This window comes from Pan paniscus, chromosome 9 (genome assembly GCF_029289425.2).
Source record: "Pan paniscus chromosome 9, NHGRI_mPanPan1-v2.0_pri, whole genome shotgun sequence".
In the NCBI taxonomy this organism is placed as follows: Eukaryota; Metazoa; Chordata; class Mammalia; order Primates; family Hominidae; genus Pan; species Pan paniscus.
This window is the reverse complement of record NC_073258.2, coordinates 10,341,924-10,362,196: the sequence shown is the minus strand read 5'-3', so window position 1 is coordinate 10,362,196 and position 20,273 is coordinate 10,341,924. Positions and strand designations below refer to the sequence as shown.

The window sequence follows — 20,273 nt, the reverse complement described above, 5'->3', positions numbered from 1 at the left end:
TGGACTCATGAGGCCAGGAGGACTCCAGATTTTAAAGACTTGTGGGCCCTGACAGTGAAGGGAATACTGGGAGACAAGGATTGTTGCTCTGGTTGAGAGCAGAGAGAATGAAGTCGCTTTGCCCTGAGAGTGGCTCTGGAGGGGCAGTCAGATTGGGAAGAAAATGGTCATCTCCGCATGGGAATGGCAGGCCCAAAGTGACTCAGGCAGCATGTGTGCTGCCTATGTGCCCACCCACCACTACTCCATGTTCCCTTCAGCCCGGCTCCTATCTGACTGGAGTTGAGGCCTTGCAGCCTGCAGTTTTCTATCAACAAATTACAGAAACACCTATGTCAGAGCCAGAAGGGATCATTCTGCTGCTTCTAACCCATACAGATGGGGAACCCAAGTGCAGCAGAGGCAGAGACCCATCTTGGAGACAGTGGCAGAGTTAGGACTGCAGCCAAGTTCCAGACTAGCTCGCAATCCAGGCGTAACCAAAACGCAGGTTCAGTTGCTCTTTGCTTGCAGAATCCAACTAAGGGAAGAGGTATAGGCTCCTGCCTTTAAGGACACTGCTTCACTTTTTGGAAAGAAAGCAGAGGCTTTTAAAGGGGGACTTGGCATTAAGAGAGGAGAGAGAGAGCAACCTACAAAACAAAGATGTTGCCAGATAACATTTACTGTTATTTTGTACTTTAAAAACAAGATTTCTGAACCAAAATACTTCACTTCTTTATTTGCATTTTAAAGATTCACTATTACAAGTCATTGGCCATTCTTCAAAAGTGCCAACCTGAAGTTCTGTCAAAATGAGCTTGTCATTACATCTGCTGTCAAGAATTCCAGACTCGAACTCACAGCTATGGGATTAAGACTTCATACTCGATATACCAGGTCCATAAAAACAATATAAGTTTCAACTACTGAAATGAAAAGACAAAATCAAAGCTGTGTGGTTGAATTCATCCTCCTGGGCTTTTCTAACTTTCCTGAGCTCCAGGTGCAGCTCTTTGGGGTTTTCCTAGTTATTTACGTGGTGACCCTGATGGGAAATGCCATCATTACAGTCATCATCTCCCTAGACCAGAGCCTCCACGTTCCCATGTACCTGTTCCTCCTGAACCCATCTGTGGTGGAGGTGAGTTTCAGTGCAGTCATTACGCCTGAAATGCTGGTGGTGCTCTCTACTGGGAAAACTATGATTTCTTTTGTGGGCTGTTTTGCACAGATGTATTTCATCCTTCTTTTTGGTGGGACTGAATGTTTTCTCCTGGGAGCGATGGCTTATGACCGATTTGCTGCAATTTGCCATCCTCTGAACTACCCAGTGATGATGAACAGAGGGGTTTTTATGAAATTAGTAATATTCTCATGGATCTCAGGGATCATGGTGGCTACTGTGCAGACCACTTGTGTATTTAGTTTTCCATTTTGTGGCCCCAATGAAATTAATCATCTCTTCGGTGAGACTCCCCCGGTACTAGAGCTTGTGTGTGCAGACACCTTCTTATTTGAAATCTATGCCTTCACAGGCACCATTTTGATTGTTATGGTTCCTTTCTTGTTGATCCTCTTGTCTTACATTCGAGTTCTGTTTGCCATCCTGAAGATGCCATCAACTACTGGGAGACAAAAGGCCTTTTCCACCTGTGCCTCTCACCTCACATCTGTGACCATGTTCTGTGGCACAGCCAATATGACTTATTTACAACCCAAATCTGGCTACTCACCAGAAACCAAGAAACTGATGTCATTGGCTTACACGTTGCTTACCCCTCTGCTCAATCCGCTCATCTATAGCTTACGAAACAGTGAGATGAAGAGGGCTTTGATAAAACTATGGCGAAGAAAAGTGATTTTACACACATTCTGATTGTGTTGAGAAGCTGAATAAGATTTGGCCACTGCCTGAGTGAACTCTATTTAAATTTAATAAAGGGTGAAAACAGATTGCATTTTTTGTATGACTATGTAAGTTTGTTGAGTTTTTATATTGGAAAATGTATCTCTTTCAATAAAGAACTGCTGTCACTTGTTTTTAGTAGATACATATGTTCTCATAACATGACACAACAGTTTATTCATCCATTTCTCTATTATGAACATCCAAGTAGCTACTGGATTACTGTCATTAAGACAGTGCTTCAATAAATGCCTTGTTCCATATGCTCATATGTACTGATGTCATTATACCTGTGTGATAGATTTGCTACAGTGCGGCTGATAGGATGAGGAGTATCTGTGTTTACAAATTTTATTAGCTATTGCAGAATTACTTTTCAAAATGATTATAGTTCTTCAGACTGGCCTGAAGGCTCACTGTGCTTTGGTAACAGGGTAGAGCTTCAAGAGACCAACAAATAAGGTGATGATGTTTCTATTTTTGGATTGAAAATTTGTTCCACGGATGAGTAAAAAAAAAGTGCATCTATTTTGGGGGGCCAAAAATGGTTCTACTTCATGACCTTACACAAATTATAATCCCAAACTGGATTTCTCTTGGTATCTTTCCAAATATTTATCCAATGTTGGTGACCAGAGAGCTACATGGGAAGTTTCTCAAATTCTCATTTGATAATATCAGTATCTTTTTCATTTACAGACCACTGATTTAGAAACTTTTATGAAGTTTCCTTTTGTAGTCTGTGACAGGAAAGTAAAATCTTGGAACCCCAAACTCACTATGCCAAAAGAAAAGTTAAGCTTGGAAACTGGCTCAGGCAAAAAAATTGCCTTTCCTTTTGTTCCTAAATAGATAGCTACAAGATATCCGGTCACCTATCTTCCCAGGTTACCTCCCTCAATTGTTCTTAAAAATAATTGGAATAAAACTGATACTGTGATGTTAAGATTAGATATACATATTCTGCTAAATGAAGGGGTGTCATTATAATTTGTGTATATTATTTGGGAATAGGCAATACATATATATATCTGTGTGTCTATTTAAACTGGTTTTAGGTTTATAATTGTTAAACAAATCCCTACTGATTGTTTACGTGGTCTCTATTACATATGAAATTTGACATAAATATCTGAATTGTTTACTGGTATTATTTCAATTCATATAGAGTTGACTGAATTTGTGTTTAAGGAATTACAATATGAAATCAGATCACATTAATTCTAAATGTGTATGGGTATATTTGTATATGGTCTATGCACTGATTTGTAATTTTTTTGAGTAGTTACACATTATCACTAGTAAATCTGGTTGGTCTTGGTAAATGAGTTCCATGTTGCTTGGGCTTTTGCATAGCTTTTATCTCTGCTGCCAGGCCACTTTGTTCTTGTGGGCATCATGCCAGCACTGGGGTGGCTACTGACAGAAGAAGTAGGCTAATTTGTCAACTGGGTGAGTCATTTTACCTACTGACCAGGTGTTAACACAAGATAGAAAGACCTTCACACTTTATGCCCACTCCATATGCCTATCAATATGCCTCTACCCTAGACCTCCCTGCTGCCAAACTCTCTATCTTTTCTTTCCAGATCAGGTCAATAAACTTTCACTTATCCAGTCTTGCCTACCAGCCTCCTGGTCCAGCACCCTCAGGACAAGTACCATGGTTCTCCCCTTGTTGGTGAAGGTCTGTTAGATCTTGCAGTTCTTTTGTGGTATTGTTCCATTCTTTCCTTATTTCCCTGGCTGAGCTGTGCTGTGACTTAACCATATTTATAGGCCTGGTGTTGAGGAAAAGAGGTGAAGGCAGTTTCTGATCGTGCGCCTCTTCAATAGTCTTCCTGCCCTGAATAGGGAGGGGTTGGTCACTTCTGCAGTGTTAGAAAGTTTAGTGATATCTTTGAAGTCCAGATCTTCGGAGGCATCCACCTAGAATTCTTATCCCATGTGTCAAAGCCTTAGATTTTTTCCAACTCTGGCTCCAGATTTGGCTTAACATAGCTACCTTGATTAAGCATGCAGGTATCATTGAAGTTCAGCCACTGTGACTACTGAACCCTGAAAATGATCTCCATTTTTTCTGCCTGCTTGTTGCAAGAGATGAGGACCTCTTCATGAGTGACTGACACTCTGGTTCTCACATTTAATTTTCAATGGTTTGTCAATTGACTCATCTTTTGTTATCTATCTGAAGATCAATGCAATGTAGTAATGTTTTAGTCTGTTAGCATTGATGTAAAGAAATACCCGCGACTGGGTAATTTATAAAGAAGGGAGATTTATTTAGTTCATGGCTCTTCAGTCTGTAAAAGAAGCATGGTGCCAGCATCTACATCTGATGAGGACCTCAAGCTGCTTCCACTTATGGCAGAAGGGGAAGGAGAGGCAGAATATAGAGATCACACAATGAGAGGAAGTGAAAAAAAGAGAAAGAGGGAAGGTGTCAAGCTATTTTTTGCAACCATCTCTAGCAGAACTAACAAACTAAGAACTCACTCACTCCCCTCATCCCCCCAGGAAATCAGTCTATTAATAAGAGATCCACCACCATGACCCAAACATCTCCCACTAGGCCCCACCTTCAACATTGGGGATCAAATTTTTTTTTTATTATTATACTTTAAGTTCTAGGGTACATGTGCACAATGTGCAGGTTTGTTACATATGTATACATGTGCCATGTTGGTGTGCTGCACCCATTAACTCGTCATTTACATTAGGTATATCTCCTAATGCTATCCCTCCCCCCACCTCCCACCCCTCAACAGGCCCCAGTGTGTGATGTTCCCCTTCCTGTGTCCAAGTGTTCTCATTGTTCAATTCCCACCTATAAGTGAGAACATGTGGTGTTTGTATTTTTGTCCCTGAGATAGTTTGCTGAGAATGATGGTTTCCAGCTTCATCCATGTCCCTACAAAGGACATGAACTCATCCTTTTCTATGGCTGCATAGTATTCCGTGGTGTATATGTGCCACATTTGCTTAATCCAGTCTATCATTGATGGGCATTTGGGTTGGTTTCAAGACTTTGCTATTGTGAATAGTGCTGCAATAAACATATGCGTGCATATGTCTTTATAGTAGAATGATTTATAATCCTTTGGGTATATACACAGTAATGGGATTGCTGGGTCAAAAGGCATTTTTGATTCTAGATCCTCGCCACACTGTCTTCCACAATGGTAGAACTAATTTACACTCCCACCAACAGTGTAAAAGCGTTCCTATTTCTCCAGCACCTGTTGTTTCCTGACTTTTTAATGATCTGCATTCTAACTGGCATGAGATGGTATCTCATTGTGGTTTTGATTTGCATTTCTCTAATGACCAGTGATGATAAGCTTTTGTTCATATGTTTGTTGGTGCATGTATGTCTTCTTTTGAGAAGTGTCTGTTCATATTCTTCACCTATTTTTTGATGGGGTTGTTTGCTTTTTTCTTGTAAATTTGTTTAAGTTCCTTGTAGATTCTGGATATTAGCCTGTTGTCAGATGGATAGATTGCAGGAATTTTCTCCCATTCTGTAGGTTGCCTGTTCACTCTGATGATAGTTTCTTTTGCTGTGCAGAAGCTCTTTACTTTAATTAGATTCCATTTGTCAATTTTGGCTTTTGTTACCATTGCTTTTGGTGTCATCCTGATACCAAAACCTGGCAGAGACACAACAAAAAAAGACAATTTCAGGCCAATATCCCTGATGAACATCGATGCAAAAATCCTCAATAAAATACTGGCAAACTGAATCCAGCAGCACATCAAAAAGCTTATCCAACACAATCAAGTCAGCTTCATCCCTGGGATGCAAAGTTGGTTTATCACATGCAAATCAATAAGTGCAATCCATCACATAAACAGAACCAATGACAAAAACCACATGATTATCTCAATAGATGCAGAAAAGTCCTTCAATAAAATTCAACACCACTTCATGCTAAAAACTCTCAATAAACTAGGTATTAATGGAATGTATCTAAAAATAATAAGAGCTATTTATGACAAACCCACAGCCAATATCATACTGAATGGGCAAAAGCTGGAAGCATTTCCTTTGAAAACCGGCAGAAGACAAGGATGCCCTCTCTCACCACTTCTATTCAACATAGTATTGGAAGTTCTGGCCAGGGAAATCAAGCAAGAGAAGGATATTCAAATAGGAAGACAGGAAGTCAAATTCTCTCTGCAGATGACATGATTATATATTTAGAAAACCCCATCATCTCAGCCCCAAATTTCCTTAAGCTGATAAGCAACTTCAGCAAAGTCTCAGCGTACAAAATCAATACGCAAAAATTACAAGCATTCCTATACACCAATAATAGTCAAACAGAGAGCCAAATCATGAGTGAACTCCCATTCACAATTGCTTCAAAGAGAATAAAATACCTAGGAATCCAACTTACAAGGGATGTGAAGGACGTCTTCAAGGAGAACTACAAACCACTGCTCAAGGAAATAAGAGAGGACACAAACAAATGGAAAAACATTTACATGCTCATGGATAGGAAGAATCAATATCATGAAAATGGCCATGCTGCCCAAAGTAATTTATAGATTCCATGCTATCCCCATCAAGCTACCACTGATTTTCTTCACAGAATTAGAAAAAACTACTTTAAATTTCACATGGAACCAAAAAAGAGCTTGCATAGCCAAGACAATCCTAAGCAAAAAGATCAAAGCTGGAAGCATCATGCTACCTGACTTCAAACTATGCTCTAAGCCTACAGTAACCAAAACAGCATGGTACTGGTACCAAAACAAATATATAGATCAATGGAACAGAACAGAGGCCTCAGAAATAATGCTACACATCTACAATCATCTGACCTTTGACAAATCTGACAAAAACAAGCAATGAGGAAAGGATTCCCTATTTAATAAATGGTGTTGGGAAAACTGGTTAGCCATATGCAGAAAACTGAAACTGGACCCCTTCCTTACACCTTATACAAAAATTAACTCAAGACGGATTAAAGACTTAAACGTAATATCTAAAACCATAAAAACTCCAGAAGAAAACCTAGTCAATACCATTCAAGACACAGGCATGGGCAAAGACCTCATGGCTGAACTTCACTTTCTATTTTTAAAAACCTTGCTTTTATTTATTACAAAATTAATTTATTTCTTTTAAATTCAAGCAGTAGATTTATAAAATAAAAATACAAAAGTGTCTCTCAAAAATACCTCTATTCTCATCCCCCAATTCCATCATTCCTAAAAGTAGCCAATGTAAATTATTTCATGTCTACTTTTTTCTGATTCTTCCTATGTACATAAAACACTTATATAAATATATATAATTTTTATAAAATGAGCATCAGAGTTTTTACATCTAGTTTTTTTAAAGTATGTTGTTAGTTTGTTTCTAAGACTAGTTTTGCTTTTCTATTTTGGGCTTTTTTTGCAGTTTTATTACAAGGAATGCTGTATATATATGATTGCCAAGATTTTGGAATTTATTGAGATTTTCTTTTTGACAAAACACATATTCAATTTTTGTAAATATTATATAGATATTTTGGGATAAAAATATAGAGTTATTGAGATGAAAGTGTTCTTCTATATCTTATTTATTCTCATTACCATCTGTTAAATCAACATTTTATTATTCAAATCTTTCCATTTTGTATTTTTTGTTGTCTGTTTGCTCTCTCAAACTTTGAGAAAGTGTGTTAAAATCTCCAGATTTTGATTATTGTTATATCCATGACATATTGGCTTTAAATTGGAGATTAACATTACTATTATTCCCCACTTACCCTTTTAAATATGTCTGAAAATTTTTTATACACTTTTTGTTGAAATCTAATGTATGTAAAGTGTACAATTCATGACTCTACATCTTGATGACTTCTCACAAATTGTACATCACCTGTGATACAGTCACTGACATCAGGTTATAGAGCATATTAGTACAACAGAAGCCCGCATGGGATGTCATGGGGTAGGAATTATGAAAAGTACCTATTAGACAGCTTTCCCCATCTTTGGGGCACCCGACTAGTTCATGAATGGGCATGTAATCCCACCATGGGGACTAATATGGGAGGCGTCCCTGTACTGCTTCTTTGAGAACCCCCTTTCCTCAGCATCACTGGGACATTTCCCACTGGAGACGGATTAGGGAGAATATCCCTATGTGTTGTTGGCAGCCTTATTGCTGCAAGGACAAGAGGGCTTTCTTGAGAATAGAACCTACCCCACAAAACTATAGATGAGAAGAAGAGAAGTGGAGCCTCGGTGTGAGCACATCATCTGCCTTCTGGATAAAGCCAAGCCTGCAGATTCATTCATCTCTACAGTCTCCTGGGACAGAGCCTATGGCTTCCTTTATTGCTCAAGCCAGTTTAGACTAAACCCTGAGTCCTCATTCCTATATACATCCTATGAGACTAATATCATTATCTTTATTTTACAGAGAAAGTAATAGAACCAGAAAGTTGAGTGATGTGCTCAAAGTTATACAAGCCTATCAGGATATTTTGACTCCATGTTAAAAAGTTCTTGAGTCAGAGGGAGCATCCAGGCTTTCTACAAAGCACCTTTAATCTACTTGCCATGTCTCCCTCCGTTGCACAAACTGTGCATTGTGTCCATGTGAATCCTCTAGCCCTAGGTCACCTGCCTTTGCTCACACCTTCACTCCACCCCTCCCTTCTTTCCCTATTGACAACGTTCATTCAGCCTCTGCTCTCACCTCCTACTGGGAGGTGTCACGGTGGAATTGAGTCTCTTGTGGGAAGAGGTGCTCATTCCCCATAGACATAAGAAGGAGTGCTGCTCCATGTTTGTGCTCTTGAGCTTTCTCACCCGAGGGGCCAAGTTTAAGCCTCTTTAGTTATCACACAAAAATACAGGAAGGTCTCTATGAAGTGATTTCACGTTCTTCAGGGAGGAATTCTCCAGGGCATATAATTCTATGCCATATAACATTATGGAATCAATGCTCTGAATCAGTCAGTTGTGTTTGTGAATAGGTGGCTTTTGACTACAGGTGAATCTTCTGATAAAGTAGTATGAAAATTAAAGACACAGAGTCAACAGGTAAAAAAGTGCATATTCTGCTCCTGTGCGTTTTGGTGGGACTTCTGTTTATAGTTGTCCTCTTTGATAGTTGGAGATGTTGTTGAAGTGATGGCTCAGTGCTCAGGAGTCACTAGGCTCAGCTGAAACATTGAATCAGTAGACTTTTTGGTTTGATACCAGTCAATTTCTTTTTCTTTTCAGAGAAAGGTTCGGGCAATAAGTAGAAGTGTAAGTGCTTTGCATGCATAAATCATCATATTCTGGAGTTTGCAACTAGAAGAGAACTTGGTTAGTAAGTTCAACACTTACCTCTTTCCATTGGCAGGCTGAAGCCTTGGGGAGGAAATGATCTGCATAAGTATTACTTGTCAGTGATCTATCCAAGACACCATGAAGATCTTCTAAGGTATAAAGATTTTCTATTTTGTATAACATTCTATAAATTTTCTAATTTTTAAAACCAATCTACTTTTACATAGTTGGAACTGAATACATGTTGTTCTTTTTTTTGCCATTAGAAATGCATTTTAAATATTTGGCCTCACAGAGTCTGGTTTTAATAATTGTAGGAGGTTTTTTGACATCCAAAATACGGTACAATTTTTGTGGTTAAATACAGTCATTTGATTTTAATACATGACTATGGACAAATTCAGAAATAAAGTAACTTGTCTTCTCCTGTCTGCTAATGTCCTACAGGTCTGCACTCAAGACAGCACTGTATGCCTTCAACTTGCTGTGTCCATCTGTCTTCCTGGCTTCCTCATCTCTCACAGTGAATTTCTTTTGGTTTTCAAAACATCACACAAAAGGCAGTAGGCCTCCATTCTAGTTTTATGGTGTCACCAAGTGCCTCCTGACTTGAGCAAGTCAGATTTCCTCCTCCTGCCATCCTCCTCCGACCTAATGGCCTTTCATTCATGACATCCTGTGATTGTGTTTGTTCATCCTCCACCCCCTTCAAATGTCATCATTCCCTTACTTAAATTTCTACAGCACGTGTTATTAATTTCCAATTGTGTTGTGCGCTGACTTCTCTTAGGCACTCTATTCCTTAAAAATAGAGTCTAGGTTTTTCTTATTTTAAAATTCATTTATTCAAAAATGTTGGTTTAAAACCTATTATGAGCCAGGGAGGGTTGTAGGCACTGTGTGTAGAGCAAAGAAGCAAACAAAATCTTTGCCCTCTGGGAGCTAAGCTCTAGTGAGGGATTTTATATATATGTATACACCTCACTAGAGCTTATATATATATATAATATATAAATAATATATAAAATATTAATCTGTTTATATTTATATAAATATTTAAAATATATTTTACACATATTTCTTAAAAAAAGGATATATAGAGGATATATTATATTCTATGCCATATGTTGTAAAATCAATGCACTGAATCACTCAGTTGTGTATATATATGTGTGCATGTGTGTGTATGTATATATATATATATATATATATATATATACATACACACACATAGAAAGAGAGAGAGAAAGAAAGAGAAAGTCCTGGGGTATGCGGTACGGGGAGGTACTAGTTTATGCAGCATACTGGTTAAGGGGTTAGAAGCTATTTTATGTAGTGTGCTTAGCCCTCTGTTGAGCTCTGGATTCATGTGTATTCCTAAGGGTGCAGAGCCTAGAAAATGGTAGCTGGTTAATCAGTGCTTGATAATTAATGATTAAATGAATTTTTTGATGACGAGTATAATGGGAAGAGAGAAGAGAGAAAAGGAGAGAAAGAGTGAAATCTTTTAAATTACACAATGATCCCCCAAATGGTTTTTTTCTTAAGTCATCATGGTCAGAAGGATAGACCTTGGAGATCTGGCCCCAAAAACTTCACATCCAGGTAAATCCCAATATAATTGGCCAGATCCAGGATGGGCAGAAATCTGCAAGCTTGAAGCCAATTCACATAGTCTATAGGTCACCTAATATGGTTGTGTTGAAAATTCAAATCCCCTCTATGTTTCTACAGAATGTTGTTTTCTTTCTCCAAGTCATATATAGGTACTTTGAATCTAATTAATATTTTAAATAAGTTTATATCAAATATGCTGTAACATTGGATTATTAGGCTATTATCACATTTGTTGAGATATCTTTTTCAATCTATCTGCTTTTTTATATTTTATTTTTTGTAGTCTTAAGTTTTGCATTTATGTAAAATTCAGTTAAATAAAGAACACTTGCAGCAATGTTATGGGATTGGAACCTAAGGTATAAAGTATTTATATTTCCATTAAGGGTATGTTTAATTTTCAAATAATATCAAATAAATTTTGATATTATTTGACACGATCTCTGAGCCAGAATTCTTCATTTCTATTTTTTATATTTGGAATATAATCCAAGTATTTGGTCATTGTCTAAAATTGCCAAAGAAAATTTCTGTCAGGATAGGCTCCTCATCTTCTGCCAGAATTTGTGGGGTGAATGCAGACTGGAACTCTTAGCTAATGGACTGTGGCTTTATTCTGTATATACTATGTCCATAAAATCAATGCACGACTTCATTACTGAAAATGGAAAGACAAAATCAAAGCTGTGTGGTTGAATTCATCCTCTTGGGCTTTTCTAACTATCCTGAGCTCCAGGGGCAGCTCTTTGTGGCTTTCCTGGTTATTTATCTGGTGACCCTGATAGGAAATGCCATCATTATAGTCATCATCTCCCTAGACCACAGCCTCCACGTTCCCATGTACGTGTTTCTCCTGAACTTATCTGTGGTGGACCTGAGTTTCAGTGCAGTTATTATGCCTGAAATGCTGGTGGTCTTCTCTACTGAAAAAACTACAATTTCTTTTGGGGGCTGTTTTGCACAGATGTATTTCATCCTTCTTTTTGGTGGGGCTGAATGTTTTCTTCTGGGAGCAATGGCTTATGACCGATTTGCTGCAATTTGCCATCCTCTCAACTACCAAATGATTATGAATAAAGGAGTTTTTATGAAATTAATTATATTTTCATGGGCCTTAGGTTTTATGTTAGGTACTGTTCAAACATCATGGGTATCTAGTTTTCCCTTCTGTGGCCTTAATGAAATTAACCATATATCTTGTGAAACCCCAGCAGTGTTAGAACTTGCATGTGCAGACACATTTTTGTTTGAAATCTATGCATTCACAGGCACCTTTTTGATTATTTTGGTTCCTTTCTTGTTGATACTCTTGTCTTACATTCGAGTTCTGTTTGCCATCCTGAAGATGCCATCAACCACTGGGAGACAAAAGGCCTTTTCCACCTGTGCCGCTCACCTCACATCTGTGACCCTATTCTATGGCACAGCCAGTATGACTTATTTACAACCCAAATCTGGCTACTCACCGGAAACCAAGAAAGTGATGTCACTGTCTTACTCACTTCTGACACCACTGCTGAATCCGCTTATCTACAGTTTGCGAAATAGTGAGATGAAGAGGGCTTTGATGAAATTATGGCGAAGGCGAGTGGTTTTACACACAATCTGACTGCGTTGAGAAGCCATGTAAGATTTAGTCACTGCATGACTGTATTCAATCTAAATTTAATAAATTTAGATTTATTAAGTTTGCATTTTTTGGCATGAGTATGACTAATTTATTGTGTTCTCCAAGTTTGATTGTATATCAGGAGCATCTTTATATGTTAATGTTTTTAGTTTTTTCACCAGTGCATAATATTCCTTAATATTGAATATAACACAATTTCAACAATTTGTTTAGCAGTAGCCCTACTGATGGTTATTTTTTGTCACAATAGATAATACGAAAACAACCAGTTTTTATATATTCATAAATTCTGGTGCTTTAATTTTTACAGAATAGCTTTCACAAAGTAGGTTTGAAGGGTCAAAACAAATGTGAGTTTGCAAGTTTGCATAGATATTACTGAGTTACTTTTTAAAATGATTTTAACAACTTCAGACTGACCTGAGCACCCATCCTATCCCTCTACTATGTTGTATGCCAAGAAGCCTACAATAACGAGATGAGATTTTCTGCTTCTGTAGTGAAAATCTGTTCCATAAATAAGTAGGAAAGAGCAGTTATTTATTGAGAGGAACACAATGTCTCTACTCAGGGACCCAGAGAGGCTATAATTCAAAACTAGATATCTTCTGGTTATTTTAGAATATATATTCATCCAGTGTTTTGAGTAGAGAACATCATGTGATCATTTTTGAAGGTCATTTAAAGTACGGCTGTCCTTTCCACTTATAAACTATATTTTTTGAAACTTGGTCAAATTTCTTGCGTAAGGCAAAAATGCACCTCATACAGGCCAAACAATGTATGATTGTGTTTTTTTGTTGTGGGACATAAATATGATTACCTCATTGTGCCTATTTTCTATTATCCTTGGGTCATATCAATATTTATGTGCATCTTTCCAACATAAAATAATCACATAATAGTCTTTCTAGTTATATATAAAGATGAATAATTAGACACATTGCAACATTGAAATATAACATTTCATTCTTGCTTCCTATTTTAATATTGCTATAATAAATAGAAAGGGTTCTTCTCATTAAATCTATATCAAAGGAGTTGACAACACCCTTCATTTCTGCTCTGGGGGTGGAGGTGGGATAATAAAGCGATTAGAACACTTCTACAAAACAATCATTAATTGGATGGAAAACCCTTTTTTTCTTCACTACTACTTCTGCCAAAAATAAAGGTGAAGGTGCAAATCTATTTGAATTTCAAAAAAAGAGAGAAATTTCATGAGAAGAAGGCTGGAACCTTGTGGGTAATGATGCAGGACTTTTCTTCTCAGTCACTGTGGAAGCTGGGGACCCCTGACTGGCAACAGCTCACCTGGCATGCCCCAGCTCACCTCTGTTATAGCTTGTACCTGCATTCAGCAGTTCCCAAGCTTTTGTACCACACCCAAGAAGAATGAGGATATGCTGGGCATTGAAGTGTAAGGATGGTGGAGAAGAATTTTACTGAAGGACAGAACAACTGTCAGCAGAGAGGGGATATGGGGGGTGGTTCCCCTACTGGAAGGCAGGAAAGCCCCACCATGGTGGCTGGGTCCAGGACCTTTTAGGGACTCAAAATGGGAAGTACATGCTGGTTTGTGAGGTATGCAAAAAGGTTAAAGTGAAGACACCACTCAAAGGTGGGCATGACAGTGTAGAAAAACCAATTAGGAAAGGGTAGGTATATGTAAAATAGGTGAAGAGTGGGGAACAATCAGAGGAAAGTATGTGAAATGGGAAGATAAGTTCTCAATCCGGTCCCAGAGTTTAACTTGCAGCTTGGCTTTCAGGCTTTAAACTGTCTTTTGTTTAGAGGTGGGGTTTCACCAGGAACCCACCCCATCTGCCTAGGCATTTGGCTGCCTCCTGTCGCTATCAGTGATATCTGAATGTTGTATAATACTGTTTTCATTTGGGCACCAAACAGCCCTCAGCAAAAGCCTTTGATTGGATCCCATCTCTTGATATCCTGAAATTTCCTTCTGATAGCTTTTAAAAGAACCAATTAAGTAAGACTTATGTAAAACGAACAGATCAGCAAAGAAGCAAACAAAAGAAGCTAAATACAGAAAGTCTTTTTAGCCATTCTTTAGTTCATTTTGTTCATTGATTCTGTAAACCAATTTTTTTCTTAAAAAAAATTCTCTATAAAAATGTCTTAAGAGAGCTAAATCTAATGAAATAGTCTCTGCTCTTGAAGGATTTACAGTGTACTGGTCATTAGATGCTGGAAGGTTACTATATTTGACGCTTTCCTCTTTCATTGCCTTTGTGATAAATAAAAGCCTGGATTGGCAAGATGTTTATGAAATTACAATAAGAAATTAGGTCACTCTAATTCTAAATTTGTGTGTGTGTGTATGCGTGTGTGAATCCAAGTATATGCTGGGAATTTATACATTTGTGATGTTATGTGAGGAGATAGAAATAATCACTAGTAAATTTAGTCATAGTTTAAAATTTTTATGTTATTCTGATGAATAGAAATTGTTAGTATGCTTCACACATAATAGCCTAATCATATCATTTCTGCATACTATTCTTCATGGTGATTTTTAGTTATAGTCACCGTGGCTGCTACTGCTGCTAGTTGTCTAGTTTATGCCCATCCTCCTTTTTCTTTAATAGAGAAAACCCCATTTTTGTTCTTTAAGTAGAAAAAAAAAAAGAAGTTTCTTAAGGGCAGTAATGTATCCAGTTAATAACCAATTTCCCAGTTTCTCTTTTGAACAAGGGTGGTTTGTGACACAGTTCTGACTAGTGACATATAGGTGGACATCCTTGAGTAGGGTGTCTATGAAAACTCTTTCAAAATGTGACTTAGTTAATAAGGACTTTTTGCTCTTCGACCTCCTCCTTCCTTCTACCTGAAACAAGCCATGAGGCTAGAGATAGAGCAGCTATCTTGCAATGAGAGTTAAAGCATGACTAGAAAAGCCAGGCCCTACAGAGGCCAAGTGGAAAGCTAGAGGGCCCGTGGGTCTATGACGGCATTGCGTAGTGACCTTATCATTCCTCTCCTACCTATTTCTTTACTGACTGTTACTTCAGAGAAATAAACCTTGTCTTTGTTTAATCCAGTATTTGCTAGGTTTTCTGTTACAGCATAACACAATCCAGACTGTTATTGTTACAAAAATAATAATAATAATAAATTTAAGAAAACTTACATGTAGTGGATAATTTGGCATCTTTCTCCACAACATATTTAAGCTTAAGGTTAGAAAATTTTAAATTATATTTTTTTCTGTTTAGATCTCAAAAAGAAATTATGGAGCTGTAATACTGGTAGTCATGAATAAAGTTTGACAAGAAAAATAATATCCTAGAAGTGAAATAGAGTTACAGTTTTCTTCCAGAAAATCCAGGCAAATAGCAACCAATAATATGGACAGATTTAAAGGTTTTATAACCCCCTTCACCAAAGATGCTTAGAGGTGGCTGATGTTCCAAGTAAACTTGAAACAGAAAGCAAATCACGCAAGCTTGTTTCAAATATAAAAGTTAATACTTTTTTCCAATATATGCTTCTCAAAGAAAATAAGCAGAAAAAAAAGTTTCTACCATGAAAAGCTGCACATAATTTGAGTTCCAAGTTTTTTTTTTCTTGAAGATATATCTTGCTTTTTATATAACTTGGATCATAAGATTATTCAAGTGTGCATTTTATTTAAGTTAGTGACTTACACATTGTTTATGTTACCACAAAATTTTCATAAACATAATTTTTCATCAGAACATGGAAAATAATTTATTTGCTCATTCCCTATTTTTGGATGTTTAAGGTGTTTTGAACTTTATCAAGTCATAAAAAGCACTGCTAATTATATGCACAGCATTTTCCCTGCAAAAAAACTATTTAGAAATTTTTCTAGATCAACGAGACAGAAAGTCAACAAGGATACCCAGGAATTGAACTCAGCTCTGCACCAAGCAGACCTAATAGACATCTACAGAACTCTCCACCCTAAATCAACAGAATATACATTTTTTTCAGCACCACTCCACACCTATTCCAAAATTGACCATATACTTGGAAGTAAAGCTCTCCTCAGCAAATGTAAAAGAACAGAAATTATAACAAACTATCTCTCACACCACAGTGCAATCAAACTAGAACTCAGGATTAAGAATCTCACTCAAAACTGCTCAACTACATGGAAACTGAACAACCTGCTCCTGAATGACTACTGGGTACATAATGAAATGAAGGCAGAAATAAAGATGTTCTTTGAAACCAACAAGAACAAAGACACAACATACCAGAATCTCTGGGACATATTCAAAGCAGTGTGTAGAGGGAAATTTATAGCACTAAATGCCCACAAGAGAAAGCAGGAAAGATCAAAAATTGACACCCTAACATCACAATTAAAAGAACTAGAAAAGCAGGAGCAAACACATTCAAAAGCTAGTAGAAGGCAAGAAATAACTAAAATCAGAGCAGAACTGAAGGAAATAGAGACACAAAAAACCCTTCAAAAAATTAATGAATCCAGGATCTGGTTTTTTGAAAGGATCAACAAAATAGATAGACCACTAGCAAGACTAATAAAGAAAAAAAGAGAGAAGAATCAAATAGACGCAATAAAAAATGATAAAGGGGACATCACCACCGATCCCACAGAAATACAAACTACCATCAGAGAATACTACAAACACCTCTACGCAAATAAACTAGAAAATCTAGAAGAAATGGATAAATTCCTCGACACATACACTCTCCCAACACTAAACCAGGAAGAAGTTGAATCTCTGAATAGACAAATAACAGGAGCTGAAATTGTGGCAATAATCAATAGCTTACCAACCAAAAAGAGTCCAGGACCAGATGGATTCACAGCTGCATTCTACCAGAGGCACAAGGAGGAACTGGTACCATTCCTTCTGAAACTATTCCAATCAATAGAAAAAGAGGGAATCCTCCTTAACTCATTTTATGAGGCCAGCATCATTCTGATACCAAAGCCAGGCAGAGATACAACAAAAAAAGAGAATTGTAGACCAATATCCTTGATGAACATTGATGCAAAAATCCTCATTAAAATACTGGCAAACTGAATCCAGCAGCACATCAAAAAGCTTATCCACCATGATTAAGTGGGATTCATCCCTGGGATGCAAGGCTGGTTCAATATACGCAAATCAATAAATGTAATCCAGCATATAAACAGAGCCAAAGACAAAAACCACATGATTATCTCAATAGATGCAGAAAGGGCCTTTGACAAAATTCAACCACCCATCATGCTAAAAACTCTCAATAAATTAGGTATTGATGGGACATATGTCAAAATAATAAGAGCTATCTATGACAAACCCACAGCCAATATCATACTGAATAGGCAAAAACTGGAAGCATTCCCTTTGAAAACTGGCACAAGACAGGGATGCCCTCTCCCACCATTCCTATTCAACATAGTGTTGGAAGTTCTGGCCAGGGCAATTAGGCAGGAGAAGGAAATAAAGGGTATTCAATTAGGAAAAGAGGAAGTCAAATTGTCCCTCTTTGCAGACGACATGATTGTATATCTAGAAAACCCCATTGTCTCAGCCCAAAAGCTCCTTAAGCTGATAAGCAACTTCAGCAAAGTCTCAGGATACAAAATCAATGTACAAAAATCACAAGCATTCTTATACACCAACAACAGACAGAGAGCCAAATCATGAGTGAACTCCCATTCACAATTGCTTCAAAGAGAATAAAATACCTGGGAATCCAACTTACAAGGGATGAGAAGGACCTCTTCAAGGAGAACTACAAACCACTGCTCAAGGAAATAAAAGAGGATACAAACAAATGGAAGAACATTCCATACTCATGGGTAGGAAGAATCAATATCGTGAAAATGGCCATACTGTCCAAGGTAATTTATAGATTCAATGCCATCCCCATCAAGCTACCAATGCCTTTCTTCACAGAATTGGAAAAAACTACTTTAAAGTTCATATGGAACCAAAAAAGAGCCAGCATTGCCAAGGCAATCCTAAGCCAAAAGAACAAAGCTGGAGACGTCACACTACCTGACTTCAAACTATACTACAAGGCTACAGTAAACAAAACAGCATGGTACTGGTACCAAAACAGAGATATAGATCAATGGAACAGAACAGAGCCCTCAGAAATAACGCCGCATATCTACAACTATCTGATCTTTGACGAACTTGAGAAAAACAAGCAATGGGGAAAGGATTCCCTATTTAATCAATGGTGCTGGGAAAACTGGCTAGCCATATGTAGAAAGCTGAAACTGGATCTCTTCCTTACACCTTATACAAAAATCAATTCAAGATGGATTAAAGACTTAAAGGTTAGACCTAAAACCATAAAAACCCTAGAAGAAAATCTAGGCAATACCATTCAGGACATAGGCATGGGCAAGGACTTCATGTCTAAAACACCAAAAGCAATGGCAACAAAAGACAAAATTGACAAATGGGATCTAATTAAACTAAAGAGCTTCTGCACAGCAAAAGAAACTACCATCAGAGTGAACAGGCAACCTACAAAATGGGAGAAAATTTTCACAACCTACTCATCTGACAAAGGGCTAATATCCAGAATCTACAATGAACTCAAACAAATTTAGAAGAAGAAAACAAACGACCCCATCAAAAAGTGGGCGAAGGACATGAACAGACACTTCTCAAAAGAAGACATTTATGTAGCCAAAAAACACATGAAAAAATGCTCATGATCACTGGCCATCAGAGAAATGCAAATCAAAACCACAATGAGATACCATCTCACACCAGTTAGAATGGCAATCATTAAAAAGTCAGGAAACAACAGGTGCTGGAGAGTTTGTGGAGAAATGGGAACACTTTTACACTGTTGGTGGGACTGTAAACTAGTTCAACCATTGTGGAAGTCAGTGTGGCGATTCCTCAGGGATCTAGAACTAGAAATACCATTTGACCCAGCCATCCCATTACTGGGTATATACCCAAAGGACTATAAATCATGCTGCTATAAAGACACATGCACACGTATGTTTATTGCGGCATTATTCACAATAGCAAAGACTTGGAACCAACCCAAATGTCCAACAATCATAGACTGGATTAAGAAAATGTGGCACATATACACCATGGAATACTATGCAGCCATAAAAAATGATGATTTCATGTCCTTTGTAGGGACATGGATGAAATTGGAAATCATCATTCTCAGTAAACTATTGCAAGAACAAAAAACCAAACACCGCATATTCTCACTCATAGGTGGGAATTCAAGAATGAGATCACACGGACACAGGAAGGGGAACATCACACTCTGGGGACTGTTGTGGGGTGGGGGGAGGGGGGAAGGATAGCACTGGGAGATATACCTGATGCTAGATGACGAGTTAGTGGGTGCAGTGCACCAGCATGGCACATGTATACATATGTAACTAACCTGCACAATGTGCACATGTACCCTAAAACTTAAAGTATAATAATAAAAGAAAAAAAAGAAAAAAAGAAAAAAGAATCTTAAAAAAAAAATTTCTGCAGTAAAATTATTTTGTTGTTTAAAATTAATTCCTTTAGACTAGATTTTGGAAAAAGGATTGTTGGGTTGAAGGTTTTGAACATTGTTTAGATGTTTGATGCATATTGTCAAATTGCCAATAAGGAAGGTTGTATTGTTTGACCTACTATACTATAGCATTCCAGAGTGTCTGTTTTGTGACCTGTGATCTAGTATTATTTACTTTTTCTTTTTTTAAATTTGCATTTTTTCATTTTTCACTAATCAAAAGAAAGCTAGAAATATTATTTATTTTTAAAGAAAATATTGCTAATTATGCATTTTTAAATGCTATTATGCTATATTACTTTACTATTTATTTTAATTTACTTTAAATATTTATGATAAGTTTTAATCATAAAA

At 37.3% G+C, this 20,273-nt stretch overlaps 2 protein-coding genes across 2 annotated transcripts; both read left to right on the top strand.

Annotated features, from left to right (window-relative positions):
• Window positions 1-913: 913 nt before the first annotated feature.
• Window positions 914-1,858, top strand: LOC100972374 (olfactory receptor 10A3). The gene has a single exon (XM_003818118.4). It carries the CDS (start codon window positions 914-916, stop codon window positions 1,856-1,858), a length of 945 nt encoding a protein of 314 aa, XP_003818166.1.
• A 9,592-nt stretch (window positions 1,859-11,450) lies between these two features.
• LOC100972036 (olfactory receptor 10A6) lies at window positions 11,451-12,395 on the top strand. The gene has a single exon (XM_003818117.2). It carries the CDS (start codon window positions 11,451-11,453, stop codon window positions 12,393-12,395), a length of 945 nt encoding a protein of 314 aa, XP_003818165.1.
• The last annotated feature ends 7,878 nt before the right edge of the window (window positions 12,396-20,273 follow it).

Excerpts from the sequence above, each read along its gene's own strand:
- LOC100972374 (XM_003818118.4), top strand. The coding sequence starts at position 914 with ATGAAAAGACAAAATCAAAGCTGTGTGGTTGAATTCATCCTCCTGGGC.
- LOC100972036 (XM_003818117.2), top strand. The coding sequence starts at position 11,451 with ATGGAAAGACAAAATCAAAGCTGTGTGGTTGAATTCATCCTCTTGGGC.